The 17,671-nt window shown below is 36.6% G+C and overlaps 1 protein-coding gene across 2 annotated transcripts in view; it reads left to right on the forward strand.

The window, feature by feature from the left end:
- KCTD9 (potassium channel tetramerization domain containing 9) overlaps window positions 1–17,671 on the forward strand; it is a 42,295-nt gene that overhangs the window by 4,732 nt on the left and 19,892 nt on the right. The window contains exons 2-6 of one of the 2 annotated variants that reach the window (XM_079772501.1): window positions 5,384–5,505; window positions 8,568–8,611; window positions 12,609–12,705; window positions 13,309–13,367; window positions 13,569–13,697. In XM_079772501.1, coding sequence (XP_079628627.1) covers window positions 5,384–5,505; window positions 8,568–8,611; window positions 12,609–12,705; window positions 13,309–13,367; window positions 13,569–13,697 — 451 coding nt within the window. Of the gene's footprint in view, window positions 1–5,383; window positions 5,506–8,567; window positions 8,612–12,608; window positions 12,706–13,180; window positions 13,368–13,568; window positions 13,698–17,671 lie in introns of those variants that run through there. The other variant, XM_079772502.1, reaches the window with a different exon arrangement.

Raw genomic sequence — 17,671 nt, forward strand, 5'->3', positions numbered from 1 at the left:
ACAAAATAGTGCCAAATTATTTTTCAATGCCATTGCATTAATTTATATCCCACCAGCATTGCATAAACCTTCCCATTGATCTACATCCTCTTCAACACCTGGTGTTTTTAGACTTTTTAATTTTTAATATTTTAGTATTTGCCTTTTTGGTCTAGAGTTAATGTCATCTTTTTTAAAAATAAAATCATTTTAAATTTTTAAATGTATTTAACTGAAAGTGTAAGTAGAGTAAGTTGAGTTCTACATTAAGTTAGTAATTGTAATTGATTATTTGCATTAATTTAAATTGGCCTGCATAAATTAAACAGGTATTTTTCAATTGTGTATTATGTAATAGATACTGTGGGGAATATAAAAAATGTTTTAAATACAAGTGCAGGTTTTAACTTTTGAACTTTACTAATATAGGTTACAATTTGAAAATGGTATTTAAAGGCAAATTTAAAACTTACATTAAACTGAAAAGTCCTGCTATGTATAAAATACCATTTACTTTCTCAATTGAGAGATAGCTTTCACTTGTCATAGGACCTGAAATTTAGAAGCGATTAAGTTAAATAGTATATTATAGTGGTCATAAACTTTAACAGACGTGTTTCTCAATTTACTCCATACAGTGCTTTCATTCTAGTTATAGTGCCTAAGTTCGTAAAGTGACATGGAAATTTCAGGTCCACACGGGGGAGTATAATGCACATGAAGCAAATAACCATTATGATCATGACCATTTTACAAATGCTCAGCCTCTCTATGAGGACCAAAGTAAACTTAGTATATAACAATTAGAACACATATCCATGATATATACAAGATTTCCATTGCTGCTTTTTTCCAACAAAGTTGTTAATATAAAGAAAGGTACATTATGTACTAGTCTGTTTGAATTTTTTTAAACAGACTATTTTTAAATCTGATTTTTTGATTCATTTATATAAAAGAGCTTTAGAATATTAGTTTTATAAAATTCAATATAATTTGTTAGTATGCTCAAGAGTCAAACTAGCCCAGCCAACGTGGCTCAGTGGTTTGAACACCAACCTATAAACCAGGATGTCACCGTTTGGTTCCTGGTCAATGCACATGCTGGGTTGCTGACTCAATCCCCAGTGGGGGGCGTGCAGGAGGAAGCCAATCAATGATTCTCATCATTGAAGTTTTTATCTTTCTCTCCCTCTCCCTTCCTCTCTGAAATAAATAAAAGTATTAGGAAAAAAAAGGAGTCAAACTAAAGTGATCTAGTTAAAAAAAAATAATGCCAAAAATCCCCTCCAAGTGAAAAACAGGTATATTAGTCCAATTTAAGGGGCATTTTCAAATTTACAGAATTATTATTTGCATTAATTTAAATTTCATTTTCTCTAGTTGATGGTCCTTTGCTTATTTTATTTAAAGGAAATTGTCAATTGCTAGATTGTCAATTGCAAAATATAATTTTTATTTCTAAAGCAAGTGCAAGGTAGGGAACATCTGGCCCTCTGGTCCCGTGAAATCATTTGATCTGATCCAGCCAAGGCATTAAGGGGTGAGTTAATTAAATGTTTGGCCAAATATAGCAGGCTAATATTTAAGTTAATAATTTTGTATGGCCTCAGAAGGATGTTATAAATATCCACATAGCCCTTGGCAGAAAAAAGGTTCCCCACCCCTGATCTAGAACAAGGGCAACCTCAAATAAATTATAACTTTTGCCCTTTATTAAATCAGTAACACAAGTTCATTGTAACAGATCTGGAAAACAAAACAAAAGTTCGTAAGAAAATAAGTCAACCATAATTCCATTATCCAAAGACAGCCACTTTCAGTAATTTTATGAATATCACTTTAGAATTGCATTTATACTATATACTTTGTGTTTCAATTTTAATGGTCAGTGGAAAAGACAAATAAATATAACTGATACACAAAAAAGGCATGTCCCAGTTCAACACTCTGAAAGCAATGAAAATTTTATCCAATATTTAAGAAATATTTGTCAAAGGCCTAGTATAAGCCTGGTGGTGTAACATTTAATCTAGTGGATCCTTCTTTTTAAACTGGCTGTAGTTATTTTTCTGGCTTCAAAGAGGAGGGTAGCGCTTTGGGCTAAACTTGAGCACTGCTCATCGGCATCCCAGAGGATAGTTGGTTACCTGTATTCAAAGAATGCATAAAAACTTTTTATAAATTAAAACTTTTTAATCTTTAATCAAATCTTTACAGTTTAGACAAAAACTCAGATCACAAAATATTTTAGTCAAATGATACATTGTGTTTAAAGTATATTAGGGTTGATTTAAGTGATAATGAAGTAAAAGTTAAACTGAATTGAAATCATACAACGTTTGTCCTTTTATTGTCTGGTTTATTTCACTTAGCATAATGTTTTCCAGATTCACCCATGTTATAGTATTATTATTTTTGCAACCTCCAAGGAAACTCCTATTGTGCTTTGTTTGCCCTGGAATTGCATAACTCTATACATGGTTTTTTTCCTGTCTTATAATCAAATTTGACTTCAATGGGGAAGAAAGGAAAGAAGACAACTACTCAACCCTCCAATATAAAACGGGTTCTGTCACTTTGTTGCTGTGCATTGCTATGGCATGGTCAAGCCTAACAGAATTAAAATAGATATTTCTTTGTTCTTAATTTTCCTCTGCTCTTTGGAACAGCACTATCCAATAGAAATCTCTGTGATGGTGGAACTATTCCATACCTGTACTATTCAACATGGTAACCACTAGCTAATGTGGCTTTTGAGCTCAGAAATACAGAAATGAATTAAAGCATTTAAATATTAAAAACCAAAAGGAATTGGGTGAGGAGAGGCAGGAGAGGGAAAGGAATTGGAGTTTCTTGGGAAGGAAGGGCTAGTGTGACAGATGAACTGACTTTTAACTTTTAATTAATTTTAATCGGTTAAAATTTAAATAGCTTCTTGTAACTAGTGGCTTCTAAATTTTTAGAGCAGGTGGGTGGCCTTTATTTTCATTAGGAGACAACTGACCAACAGGAAAAATATAATCAATCATTTGGAAGTAGAAAACAATTTAATTTTGTATTTTTAAAAAAGAAGTCATATAAAATGTATATTCTACTATTTAAATACAAGTGCTTTATATACACAGATGCATGAAATTTGCATCCATTTTATGCCAATTGAGAGAGAAGGGAAAAGAAATGCTTGAAGAGAAAGTTGATGTTAGGGTTAGGAGGGGATAATGACAGGCTAAATAAAGCCATGTAGAGATGTACAAGAAGCAGCAGTAAAAAGAGAAGGAGAAAGACCTATCTAGAAAATTCTTAGTATAACAGCTGAGACAAGGATGTTAATGTTGAAAAGGATGGTTTTCTTATTTGCCACCCATAGCACTTTCCAGACTGTAAAAGTTGGTTTGCATTTCCTTTGACCAATCTCTTGCTCCTTTGCATTTTAAATTCTTTTTTCTATTTCCTCTCTTCACACCCTGTACACATGCCTTATGCAGTTTATTTCTCTTCCTTTTCTCCCAGGAACATGTATTTGCCATAAAGGAGATTTCCAGGCTCTGTTACAGATGTGAAAAATGATAGGAAATGTGAGGGACACATTTTATTCAAGCTTTCATTTATGGTGTTGTCTGCTCTGTACAAGTGCTTTGGATTATTAATTTTTATTGTGGAAAAATAGAATATTAAAGTTAACATTTTAGCCATTTTTAAGTGTACAATTCATTAGTATTATGTACATTCACAATGTATATAACCTCACCACTCTATATTTCCAAATCTTTTTCATCATCCCAAACAGAAACTCTGTATTGATTAAGCAATGACTCTCCATTTCCCACTCTACCCTGATAACCTTTATTCTACATTGTCTCTATGAATTTGCCTGTTCTAATTACCTCATATAAGTGGAATCATACAATGTTTGTCCTTTTATTGTCTGGTTTATTTCACTTAGCATAATGTTTTCCAGATTCACCCATGTTGTAGTATTATTATTTTTATGGCTGAATAGTATTCCACTGTATGTATATACCATATGCTGTTTATCCATTCATCTGTTTATGGACACTTGGGTTGTGCATTATTTTAATAATTCACTTAGTCCCCTTTAAATTGTGCTTGCCTACAATCCTCCTCCCAAATGCCCCAGCTTGGAACAATTATCTGTTTTTTTATCCCTATGATACAAGAGGAAACAGTTGGCAACTGAGTACTCTGCTATTGAAAGATTGCATGCTGCTAGATTAGTAAACAACTCCCTTCATATCCAGCTACTAATTTGTTTAACTAAAAGTCAGTGTCTACTATACTCCAGTCTCTGGCGAGCAAAGGACCAGCCCGGTTCTCGTTTCATGTGGCACATTTATCCAATATCCTGTGGGAAGTCAATTGGCTATAAATGCTTCATGTTCAGCTCCTCACCTACTTTTTATTCATAACATTCAGAAATCCTAACTGATAAGTGTACAACTGTACAACTCAGCTGCTGGGAATCCATAGTTACAATTAGGACTGGAGCAAGAAATTCACTTCATGTAGAGATTTTCAACTGCCTACCTAAGCAATTGCATATACCTCACACATACATCAGACTACCTGATTGAACACAGGACAGAGCAGTTCAGCTGGATAGATCAAACCCAGCTGCTTGCTGTATTTAGAATGTTCGCTAAAGTCTGGCTTTTATAAAATAAGTAGTTATTGAGGAATTAAATGAGGTGGGAAGTTGTTACCTTTTACATGGTAGTTGATGTAATAAATGTTATAATAAACAGCAGTAAATCATTCCTATCTATAATAATAAAAGGGTAATATGCTAATTAACGGGACAGCCGAATGACATTCCAGATGACCTTCTGGACGAAGACGGGGCTGTGGGGGCTGAGGCAGCAGCAGCCGGCCCCTTGCACGAATTTTGTGCTTCGGGCCTCTAGTTTTTTAAATAAATCATTCCTATAGCAAAAGAATAATGTAAAAACATTATAAAGATTTAATAGGTCTCAGGCACTTTGCTACGCTCTTAACTATGCATTAGCTCATTTCATTCTCATGACAACCTTCTGATTTAGGTGCGCCTTTTTCTTCATTTCTAGGTAAAGCAACAGAAGCATAAAGAGGTTAAATAATTCGTCTCAAGTCGACAGGAAGCATAACTGGATCACTGTTTAACATACCTTAAGATTGCAGTTTGCTTTTAGTCAGACAATTTCTGATTCTCTAGTTTTAGATTTCAGCATATTAGGCACTCGGTAAATATTTGTCATAGAAAAAAAAGGAACACTCAAGAACCTCTCAAAATCTCCGTTTACATGGTAATCTCATTTTAGTCCAGTTTATGACGTGATAATTTATGATTTATGAGTGATGAAATTCATTATGCAAATTGTTCAAATTAATCTGGTGTGTTTTACAGGTGGTCGCTGTATATGGAACTTTATCTGATTTACTCTCTGTGGCCAGCAGTAAACTTGGCATAAAAGCCACTAGTGTATATAATGGGAAAGGTGGACTGATTGATGATATTGCTTTGATCAGGTAAATTTCGCTTTTTATAAACTTTCCACTCTGAGCTCTTCGCTTCTCGGTGCTATGCTAGTTGCCTGACGCAATGGTGTAATAATCACTGTTAAAGAGTTCAGGATTTTGGCAAGTGATTGTCCACTATTTGCTCTTTGGAATTTAAATCATTTGAACTTAGGGTGTATTGATCAGATAGAAAATCCTCAGTACATTCCAATATATTAATAGTCTCTCTGCATAGTTCATATATGGTTATGAGGAATTTCTTTATGGCACTAGAAATGAATCCAATAAGACATGTATTTTTTAATGTTAGAAATCTGCCCTAGCTGGCTGATTTGGCTCAGTGGATAGAGCATCAGCCTGTGTTCTGAAGGGCCCAGGGTTCATTCTAATCAAGGGCACATGCCTGGGTTGCAAGCTCCATCCTCAGGGGGCATGCAGGAGGCAGCCAATCAATGATTCTCATCGTTGATGTTTCTATCTCTCCCTCTCCCTCTCTGTAATCAATAAAAAAATATATTAAAGTAAAAAAGAAATCTAATTGATCTCTTTAATTTTATGTGCCTCTGCTTATTGTTCAATTGGTTTCCTAAGAATGCTTTGAATTTTATAAATATCACAAACATTTATAAACTAGAGACCCCATGCACGAATTCGTGCACCAGTGGGTTCCCTCGGCCTGGCCTGCTGGATTGGGCCTAAACTGGCTCTCCGACATCCCCCAAGGGGTCCCGGATTGTGAGAGGGCGCAGGCCAGGCCAAGGGACCCCATCGGTGCACGATAGGGGCTGGGGGAGGGACACGGGAGGTTGGCCAGCCAGGGAGGGACCAGGGTGTGTCCAGCCCATCTCGCTCAGTTCCGATTGGCCAGACCCCAGCAGCTAGCTAACCTACCGGTTGGAGCGTCTGCCCCTGGTGATCTGTGCACATCATAGCTACTGGTCAGCCGGTCGACTGTCTGCCCCCTGATGGTCAATGCACGTCATAGCGAGCGGTTGGGCGACCTTAGCATATCATTAGCATATTACACTTTGATTGGTTGAATGGATGGCCAGACAACTGGACACTTAGCATATTAGGCTTTTATTATATAGGATTATAAATATTCATTATTTTGGTGAAAACTTGCTAAGCAGAGTTAACTCATCAGTGATCTACCACAATAGTGGGTTTTGGTTGGTTTGCTTTTTGGTTCAGTTTTTTTTTCTTTTTATTAAAAGTATCAAATATATTTTTATTGATTTCAGAGAGGAAGGGGGAGGGAAGGAGGAAGGGAGAGAGAGAGAGAGAGAGAGAGAGAGAGAGAGACATCCGTGATGAAAGAGAATCATTGATCGGCTGCCTCCTGCACGCCCCACACTCAGGTTCGAGCCCGCAACCCAGGCATGTGCCCTTGACAGAATCGAACCTGGGACCCTTCAGTCAGCAGACCGATGCTCTATCCACTGAACCAAACCAGCTAGGGCTTGGTTCAGTTTTTTAAATAAGTATCTAGTTTACCTCATCTCATCCTTATAGGATCATAGAATTTTGAGGCTTAACAAATATGGAAAGGGAACACAAATTACTGACAATGTGCCAGTTATGTCGTATTTGCTTTGCCCACGTTATCTCATTTCACTGGCAAAGCATGGGGTTTTTTAAAAAATTGATGGAGTGAGCCCCGGCCAGTGTGGAGCATTGTCCCATACACTAAAAGGTTGTGGGTTCAATTCCTGGTCTGGGCATATACCTAGGTTTTGGGTTTAATCCCCAGTTGTGGCACATACAGAAGGTACCCAATTGATGTTCTCTGTCACATTGATGTCTCTCTCTCTCTCTCTCTCTCTCTCTCTCTCTCTCTCTCTCTCTCTTCCCCTTTCTCTAAAGTCAATAAGCATATCCTCATATCCTCGGGTAAAGATTAAAAGAAAATTGATGGAGTGAAAAGAATATGCTCTACATTATAATAGTATATACAAAGCTTAATTTTCATTTAAATGTAGGTCATAATGACTTTTCAATATAATATACTGCCTTTGAAGTTAATAACTTCTAGTCCCTTCATTTTATAAATTAAAAAAATTAAACATCTGAGAAAATAACTATCCAGGCCATAAAGTTACTAGCTGATTTTTGTTAGAGAAGAAAACAAATTTTCATACCAGTCTTAAAAAGTTAACTGGCATTGTGAGCAAGTAGAAAAGGTTATAAATTTAAAAGATACATACTTAAAATCCAAATAAAATAGGAGAATTTCTTAGTTTTTCAATATCTATCTTCCAGATTCTTTCCGTTTTTATGCATAAATGAGTCACACTGTTGAATGATTTCTTAAAAAGACTTCGCTTATAAGAAAAATTCAGTGTGTTCCTGTGATGTTTTATAGGAAATAAAAATTTCTGCAACATGGAGGGTCATAAGCCTTCTGAACTATAAAATATATACGTGTTTAATAATTTGTGGGTCACAGAACAATCTGGTAACTTACTTGTAGTAATGGTGGGATGGTTTGGGGCAGGAGAGGAGGATATCACTGATAATCCAGGACTTCGGATTATGTGCAGTCATTTACATTTGGGGTGGGGGGAGGGCGGTGTATAGTAGGTGAGTGTTTACAGCAGTTACTTTCATATATTCTTCCTAAATTTAGTACAAAAATTTATTTTCCTTTCCAAAGCACAAAGCAGCTGATGATATGGGATAAAACCCCAGTAATTTATTTAGGATTACAGAATTAAAATAAAAAAAGAAGAATTGGCTAAGGCTTTAATCATATCCTTTGAACATAACAGTACATTCTTCAATTGATAAGAAAGCTTAATTTTAATAATCTGTATAGTAGGTTTTGTTTTGTTGACTTGTTTTCCATTTCAAAAGTACTTTCATGTGCTGGATCTTACTTGAATTTAAATCCAAGGATATTTAAGTGTGTGTGTAGGGGGTGTTTAGCAAAGAAAGCACTGGAAATTTACATAGTCCATTTTGCAAACCTGTCTTCTACATAATTCTAAGGAACAGTTCCTGTATTAAACAGATAATTCATGTGATTTCTGGATTTTGATGGTACCTTTTTAAATTTTTATTTCCCTCAGGGATGATGATGTTTTGTTTGTGTGTGAAGGAGAGCCATTCATTGGTAAGTGACTTCCTTAAAAGCTAATTTTGTCTGCCAAAATAAAAAAGATAAAATTACATGTTTTACATGGCTTAACATTAAAAAATATTTTGTGGTAGGATTCAAATCTTCATACCTGTTTTGATTCTGCATTGGGTGTGTGTGTTAAGTAAATGCTTAATTTGAATTGTATGATCATATTTCATATAGGTACCTTATCTTTTACATGCCTTTAAAATGCTCTGGATATGTACACATTCATTAAATATGACATTATAGAGTACTTTTGATTTTAGAAATTATAATTGTTTTGAAATTTTCTCTTTCATAGTAGTTGTGACAATTTCTATAAGTGTTATATTACATATTTTTAAGCATGTATTGCTGATTAAGTAATGTTTGACAATCCTTCATAGTGGTCAAATCAGATTAGTCAAAAATTACTTGGTGTCAAACACATACACTTGCACACATACACACTGCCCTTTGATTCAGAAGAAAGCGTCTACAGTTGTATTAGGCTTAAATACAGTAAGTATTCTTAGCAAGTAGTTGATGTATTTAGTTCCACTCAATCAAACTCTGAAAATTTAAGAATGTTTTTTAAGCCATCACAGTAACTGTACTTGGTGAGTGGAGGTAGATCTCAGGATCATCGCACTGGTAGTTGCCCACTTAGAAATAAGTGCATACTCTTCTCCATCTCCAATTGGCAGCAAAAAATTTTTTCTAATCTTCTATTACCCATTAGCCTAACAGAGTTATTGGCAGGCAGTGGTCATATAATTGGTTCATTGCATACATACAGACAAAATAAAAAGTGATCAATTAGTGTTTATTGTTATTTCATCCTTATGAATCTTTGGATTTAAAAATATTTGGTATCTTTATTTTCATCCTCTGCATTGATATCTGGATTATCCTACTTTGGGCCAGTGGAAAACTGTTCAAATCTTTTAACACAAACTCATTAGTCTTTTATAGCTTCCTTACTATCTGGAATAACAAGGTGTTCATCTTAGACTTCTCCAGTCTTAGATCCTGATCAATGTTTTTTCTAAGGAGCCTTGATTTATTTTATTTTATTTTATTTTATTTTTAATACTAGAGGCCCGGTGCATGAAATTCGTGCACAGGTAGGGTTCCTAGGCTTGGCCCTGCTGCCGCCACTGGTCACCTGCCATGTTCCGCGCCACACCCTGGTGGTCAGTGCACATCATAGCGAGTGATCAAACTCCCGAGAAGGCATTTTGCATATTAGCCTTATATATATATAGATATATATATATTTTTATTGATTTCAGAATGGAAGGGAGAGGGAGAGAGAGATAGAAACATCAATGATGAGAGGGAATCATTGCTGGACTGCCTCTTGCACACCCTTTAATGGGAATGGAGCCTGCAACCTGGCATGCACCCTTGACGAGAATCAAACCAGGGACCCTTCAGTCCACAGGCCAGCACTCTATCCACCAAGCCAAACCAGCTAGGGCCTTGATTTCTTTTAGTGAGAAATATCATCTCAAGACATAATCTGGGTGCTAGGGAGGCTCATTGTTATTGGGTTTATCATTGTTACTAGGGTTTTTGGTAGACAGAGTTGGAAATACATAGCTAGCCAGAGATAAAATTTATATATAATATACAGGATAAAATTTATATATAATATACAGTACCTTTTATGTTATAAAGCTTTACATATAATATATAGAGAGGTTATCTCATGGATTCATGCTAATACTTACAGTTTATAATCAGGAAAATAAGATTTTTATTTAATTTCTATCTTATATCTCCTTTCTATCATATCAGTAATCTTGATTTTTCAGGGACATTGGGAATGATAGAATAATAATGTCACATAATTACTCATTTACTTCATCCCACATAAAACACATAAATGTGTCAGTAAAAATCTCAATACTTTCATTACCAGTATGAATGCTAAAGACAGTTAAACATTTTTTGCATATCTTCATTCCTTTCTCCCCTTACTTAAAAAAATAATTGTATTTTTTCTACATTGTGAAAATATATATCTACTATATACAATATGCTCTCCTTTCAAACTATCTCTTAGTTTTACTCCTCAAGTGTATTTAATTTTTACCTCCATTCCTTATGTTCATGCCTCCAATGGTTGTTTGAAACTTGTTCTCCAGTAAATTCCTTACAAACAAGTTGTGAGAACAATGTTCTATGACATCTTGCATGATAATAAGTATTTTGGTTTCTATACTTTCAAGTCAGTTGGGCCCTGGCCAATAGCTCAGTTGGTTATAGTGTCATCCTGATACACCAAGGTTGCAGGTTCAATCCCCTGTACAAGAATCAACCAATGAATGCATAAATAAATGGAACAACAAATTGATGTTTTTGTTTCTCTCTCTCTCCCCCCTTCCTATCTCTCTCTAAAAGTCAATAAATAAATAACATTTTTAAAGTTAGTTTGACTGGATATAATATCATATGTCAAAACTTAAATTATAAATTTTAATGTGTAGTTTATTGTATATCAATTATGACTCAGTGAAGCAGTTAAAAAATACTTGGTCCACACATTTTCTTACTTTAAATATCTGAAATATGTTACTCCATTTTATTCTGGCTTACAATATTTGTGTCAAAAAATATCTGGTCTTTCATAAGTGATTATTTTTCCTAAGTCACTCGAATGTTCAGTCTCTTCCTTTAAAATACAGTGATTATAGTAGACTTTTTGTGGATGTTCTGGGTTGTTCTGAATTGTTTCTTTCAGATACATGGTAAGCCCTTTTAATATGTAGTTTCAAATCTTTTCATTTCATAAAAGTTTTCTTGAAGTTTATATTGCATATTTATTTTGTTCCCTGCCTAATCTTCCAGGACTCCTATTGTATGTATGTTGCATCTTGAACATTTACCTAATATATTTGAAATTTTCTATTAAATCCTTTTCATTTCTTTATTTCTTTTTTATTTTTAAAGATTTTCCCTTTTGTATCTTTTATTTCCCTTAAGACATTGTCTTTTGTGTTTATTGACTCCTGTGTGTATTCTAGTTTAATCTTCATTTTCAAAATTTTTCTTTTTATTTCCAATTATCTTCTGAGTCTCTCACTTCATTTCTGAATTTTATAATTCTTATTTATGTTATTCTTTTATATCTTGTATTATTCACTTCTTTAGCATGTTTTGGAATATTAGATTATAGTTTTTAATCTATTTTGTAGGCATTTCTTTCTGGCACTTTCATTGTCTATAAGAATGTAATTCTTATTATCTTAAAAATTTTATATGGAATTTTTATCTCAGTCCTTTCTTGTTGCTCAATTTTATGTGAAGTTAGTTTTCTTTAACTTGTGATGGGAGGGCTGACTTAGGAACGTTTTTTCTCATTTCATGGCTGTAGAGTTCCCTTTTCTGTGTTTTTTTATGAAGTGTTTAAAAAAATGAAACTCACCTTCTCATATGTTCTGGTTCTTTAGAATGTAGAACCTTTATGACTTTTATCTGTAATCTCTCTTTTTTTTTTTTTTTATCTCTATTCCATTCAACTTGGATTCTTTTCCCAACATCTTATCTGCAATTTGGGACTTTGTCCTGAAAGGGAGTTTTGGCCAGTAGGTTCTGAGAGTTCATTTCCAGCCTCTTCAGATCTCACTGCAAACTACTTGTATCACTGATGGTAGGAGTGGGCATACCCCTCCCATTTTCAGTCTCTATTTCTCAAATGGACTTGCTGAGTTTTGAAGTGAATATTTGTGGATTCCTTTGGATTCTTAGGTTCATCGGGTACTCTGTTGTTTCTCTCAGCCTCTTCCTGCACAGATGCTAATACCATGCTGCTCTCTTCCTGCCAGTGCTGATGGGAATACCTTATCATCTAGTTTTGATTGAGATGTTGTCTATGGGTATGGGTTTTGTTGTCCTGGTAGCTCTGGTACACTTTTATGTGTGTTTTTAGTTTTAAAAATCATGCTATTGCCATCTCCCCAAATACCGATTAAATTTATTATTTTCTACTTGTTCTCTCTAGATCCTCAGACAGATTCTAAACTGCCTGAAGGGTTGTCAGGATCTCACACAGACTGGCTTACATTAAATGTTGGAGGGCGGTACTTTACAACTACACGGTAAGTGCATGTGCATGTGTGTAGCTGTGTGTCGGGGGGCACTATGTATCATTTGTTCTTCAGTTTACTGATTTCCTTAGAAGATACTGAAATGCTGCTTAAATATACTGTGTTATTGCAAACTATTTTTTAGAAAGTTTATTTTAAAGAAAAGAGAAGAAAAATGATTCACAAATCATTCCAGAGAAAGCATGAATTAGTATTGTGGAACATGCTTTTTAGATATTCAGTAATACATATGCAATGCAAATAAAAACAATATTAAAATTCATAGAGACTACAACTGCTTATATTAAAGGTATAGGAAAAATAATTCTAGATCAAGAATATTGTGATATAATAGCTTGCAAGATGGATAGAATCGTGTGGGGTTTTTTTAAAAAAAGGAAACTAAAACAATATATAAGTCAAAGGAAGTGCCAGAATAGAAGAGATTTTGATAAATGGCAACTTACTGCACGTTTTTGTTTCCCAGCATCACTCCTACCAGGTTATAGCATGCATCTTTTTGAGAGAACAGCTGGGATCGAGTATACTCTTGACTTAAATATGTTTGTTTATAAAGACAAATGGAGAAATCAATTTTTTTCCCTGAATTCTTAGGAGCACTTTAGTGAACAAAGAACCCGACAGTATGCTGGCCCACATGTTTAAGGACAAAGGTGAGTGCAACATAGGATTTTTACATTTTGTGTGATCCATTTGTATTGACTTTATATCTTTTGTCCTTCTTTACTTTTTAATGATAGCAATAATTTTACACAAGAAAAAAACTTACTGTTATGTTCTACAATTTTTCTTCCACAAATTTCTAACTTTTTTTTTCATTATGGGGGACTTCCTTCATTTTAATGGTGACACAGGTGTCTGGGGTAATAAGCAAGATCATAGAGGAGCTTTCTTAATTGACCGAAGTCCTGAGTACTTTGAACCTATTTTGAACTACTTGCGTCATGGACAACTCATTGTAAATGATGGCATTAATTTACTGGGTGAGTTTTCAGTATAATTCTTCACAATTTTGTAAGTTTATAATTTTTATTGTTTTCACTTGCTTAGTAAGTTAGTATATTTTCATAAAGTGAAGGTACATCTAAATGTTTTACTTGTACAGTTGACCCTTAAATAACACGTGTTTGAACTGCCCAGTCCTCTTATACATGGATTTTTTTTTTAACCCTTTGCACTCGCTTGCTTTTTTCTCGATTCCTTTATTCTACTCGGGATTTAATTTTTTAAATACCCCAGATTTTACAAAACGCAGCAGTAGAATAAAAAACTGGAGTTTCTTTTCATACAAACTTATTTATTTGGATTTTTTTATATTTCAAATTATTGCTACATTCAATACAATTCGACATACGAGCTGCTACCAATGCTAACCGTGTCGAGTCACACTCGACATCCGAGTGCAAAAGGTTAATAAATAGCATACAGGTGGCCCTCCCTGTCTGCAGGTTTTACATCAACATTTTTTTTTCTAAACCTCACCTGAGGATATTTTTTCCATTGCTTTTAGATAGAATGGGAGGGAGAGAGTGGAAGGGGAGAGGAGAGAGAGAGAGAGAGAGAGAGAGAGAGAGAGAGAGAGAGAGAGAGAGAGAGAGAAACATCGATGTGAGAGAGGCACATCAATTGGTTGCCTCCAGTACACACCCCAAATGGACTGGGGAATGAACCCACAATCCTGGTACATGCCCTTGACTGGGAATCAAACCCATCACCGTTTGGTGTGCTGGCCGATGCTCTAACTAGTGAGCACACTGGCCAGGGCATCAACAATATTCTTAATGTGCAGTTGAGAATACCCAGATGCAGAGAGCCAACTGGATGTATTGTTCTGTGCCATTTTTCATAAGGGACTTGAGCATCAATAGATTTTGGTATTTGTTGGGGTCCTGAAACCAGTTTCCCACAGATACCAAGAACAACAACTTTTGGGGGAGTCAAAAATTATATGCAGATTTTTGACTGTGTGGGAGTTGACACCCCTAATCCCCATTGTTCAAAGGTCAACTGCATATGAGTGCATATAGCAGCAGTTTTCAACCTTTTCATCTCATGATACACATAAACTAATTACTAAAATTCTGCAGCTCACCAAAAATAAAATATTTTTTGGCAATCTGAAAAAAAGTAGGTATAATTTTGATTCATTCACACCTGACGGCTATTGTTGTGTTGGCTGATATCATTTTTTTTTAAATATATTTTATTGATTTTTTACAGAGAGGAAGAGAGAGGGATAGAGAGTTAGAAACATCGATCAGCTGCCTCTTGCACGCCCCCTACTGGGGAAGTGCCCGCAACCAAGGTACATGCCCTTGACCGGAATCGAACCTGGGACCCTTGAGTCCGCAGGCCGACGCTCTATCCACTGAACCAAACCGGTTTCGGCGTCATTTTTTTTTTATTTGACAATCTAAGACAGTGGTTCTCAACCTTTCTAATGCAGTGACCCTTTAATACAGTTCCTCATGTTGTGGTGACCCCCAACCATAAAATTATTTTCGTTGCTACTTCATAACTGTAATTTTGCTACTGTTATGAATCGTAATGTAAATATCTGTGTTTTCCGATGATCTTAGGCTCTACAGCTCTACACAGGTTGAGAACCGCTAGCAGGGTCGCCTAAGACCATCGGAAAACACAGATATTTACGTTACGATTCATTAACAGTAGCAAAATTACAGTTATGAAGTAGCAACGAAAATAATGTTATGGTTGGGGGTCACCACAACATGAGGAACTGCATTAAAGGGTCGCGGCATTAGGAAGGTTGAGAACCACTGATCTAAGAGAAAAGAAGTCAGGCAGTGCATGTTTTAAAAGTCTAGCAGCATACCAGTGTGCCTCTTGTGGAACACCTGTATGACGCAACACCCGGGTTGAAAATCGATATATTGGTATAGAAATAGATATAGGCACAGGTAGATAGTCTTGTGGAAAGTCTCTCCGAGTCCCCTTTGAGTGTTAAAAATAACACTGATCGAAACTTCCAGTCACGATGGAGGAGTAGGTAAATGCTGTGGTCACCTCCTCTAACAATTGTAATTGGATAACCAAGGGGTCTGTGCTTCCTGTCACTGCTTGAGCCAATTAAGCAGAGACAGGGTTGAATCATATATGAGTGTTTATTCCAGTAATGCTGGCAGTATGGGAGAGTAGCAGGGCATCCTCAAATATCTGCTCTGCCTCTCCCCATAAGCCAGCAGCTTATATTGGGTAGAAGGACAAAGATTACATGTAAAAGCATGGGAAAGTAGGCAAGGTGTAATCATTACAGGTTACAAGCCATGGGTGCTGGGGAGTGTGGCAGAGGGCAGGTGTCCCCAGGCGGGTGCGCTGGGACCAGATTACAGATAATAGGGGGCTGGAGGTTGTAAAGAGACGGTGCCTCTGGAACTAGATTGTTTCAGCCAAGAGGTTGTAAATCTTTCCATAATGAAAGGCAGTTCTTAGGACAGGAGGATGGACTGCATTCTGATGTTAGCTCCCATGTCCCAGGGCATACAACTCCCAGCCAGGTTAGAATGTCCTGTCTTTAATCAGAACAAAACAATCGTGGTTAACAGAGCATGATTAATATTTCTTATTATTGTAGCTGGTCCCCAATATCCTATTTCTGCCCCTAACACAACCACATCAAAATTACAAGTCAATCCTTCTATATAATAAAGAGGTAATATGCAAATTGACCGTCACACCCTCACACAAGATGGCCTCCCCATGTGGTCACAAGATGGCCGCCACAAGATGGCCGGGCAGGGGAGGGCAGTTGTGGGCGATCAGGCCAGCAGGGGAGGGCAGTTAGGCGTCGATCAGGCTGGCAGGGGAGTGGTTAGGGGGTGATCAGGCTGGCAGGCAGAAGCGGTTAGGGGCAAGCAGGCAGGCAGGCAGGCAAGCGGTTGGGAGCCAACAGTCCCAGATTGTGAGAGGGATGTCCAACTGCAGGTTCAGGTCCTATCCCTGTGGGATTGGGCCTAAACCGGCAGTCGGACATCCCCCGTGGGGTCCCAGATTGGAGAGGGTGCAAGCTGGGCTGAGGGACACCACCCCCAGTGCACGAATTTTGTGCACCGGGCCTCTAGTTATAGAATAACCACCCTTGAAACCACTTGAAGACTTGCTGAACAGAATGCCTGTGACTATGATATGAAGAAGAAATCATGTCAAGACTGGTAGGAGGGGAGGACATGTGAAATGGGCTCATCCCACACCATGTGTGGCAGTTAGAAGTAGAGGGATATCTGTCCTACCAAGGTCCTCCTGAGGAGCGAGGGAAGAGATGCCACTATGCTATCTGGCCAGCTCTCTCCCGGACAGAAGTTCAGGCAGACGCCATTGTCCTTTTTCCATCCTTCCCCGACACAGCTGTGGTTGCATAGTCAAAGTTTATAGGCCTCCAAGTGACTGAATTTGGTCTGATTTAAGGAGCGTGGTGATCTGGAGTGTACATGCCTACTCATCTGCCAAATTATTGCCATGTGTGTGGGCCTAGGGTGCCAGAGACTTGATTTTTTAAAGAAAACCTGGAAGTCTAAAATTTTATCTGAAATCTGATTTTGAAAACCCATCAGAATCAGCTTCGGGTGGGGAGGGATGCTAGCTTATAATTTGTGTTGTAAAATGTTTTTATTTTAGCCGTCTACAAATATTATTATTATAAAAATAACCAAAAGTGATCCACTTTTTGATAGAACCTTTTCCCTTCAGCAACTGTACCTCTAATGGCCACCCTCTCATGATTACATTTTAAGACTCAGCTGTAGGCGTTTTAGGGGCCGTTTGAAGCTTTTCCTTTTCATTTCTCCTTGTGTCCTTGATAGCATTTCATGTCCTTCCTGCTATCTCTGACTTCAGCAATGCAGGTTATTAACAAGCTGTTCATGTTTCTCTGCCATTGGTCTTTTATATTTAGTTTTTCAGCAAACAGAGCTCTCTCCTGATTCACTTTATGTGGTGT

The sequence above is a fragment of the Cnephaeus nilssonii genome, assembly GCF_951640355.1.
Source record: "Cnephaeus nilssonii genome assembly, chromosome: 5".
NCBI classification, from domain to species: Eukaryota; Metazoa; Chordata; class Mammalia; order Chiroptera; family Vespertilionidae; genus Cnephaeus; species Cnephaeus nilssonii.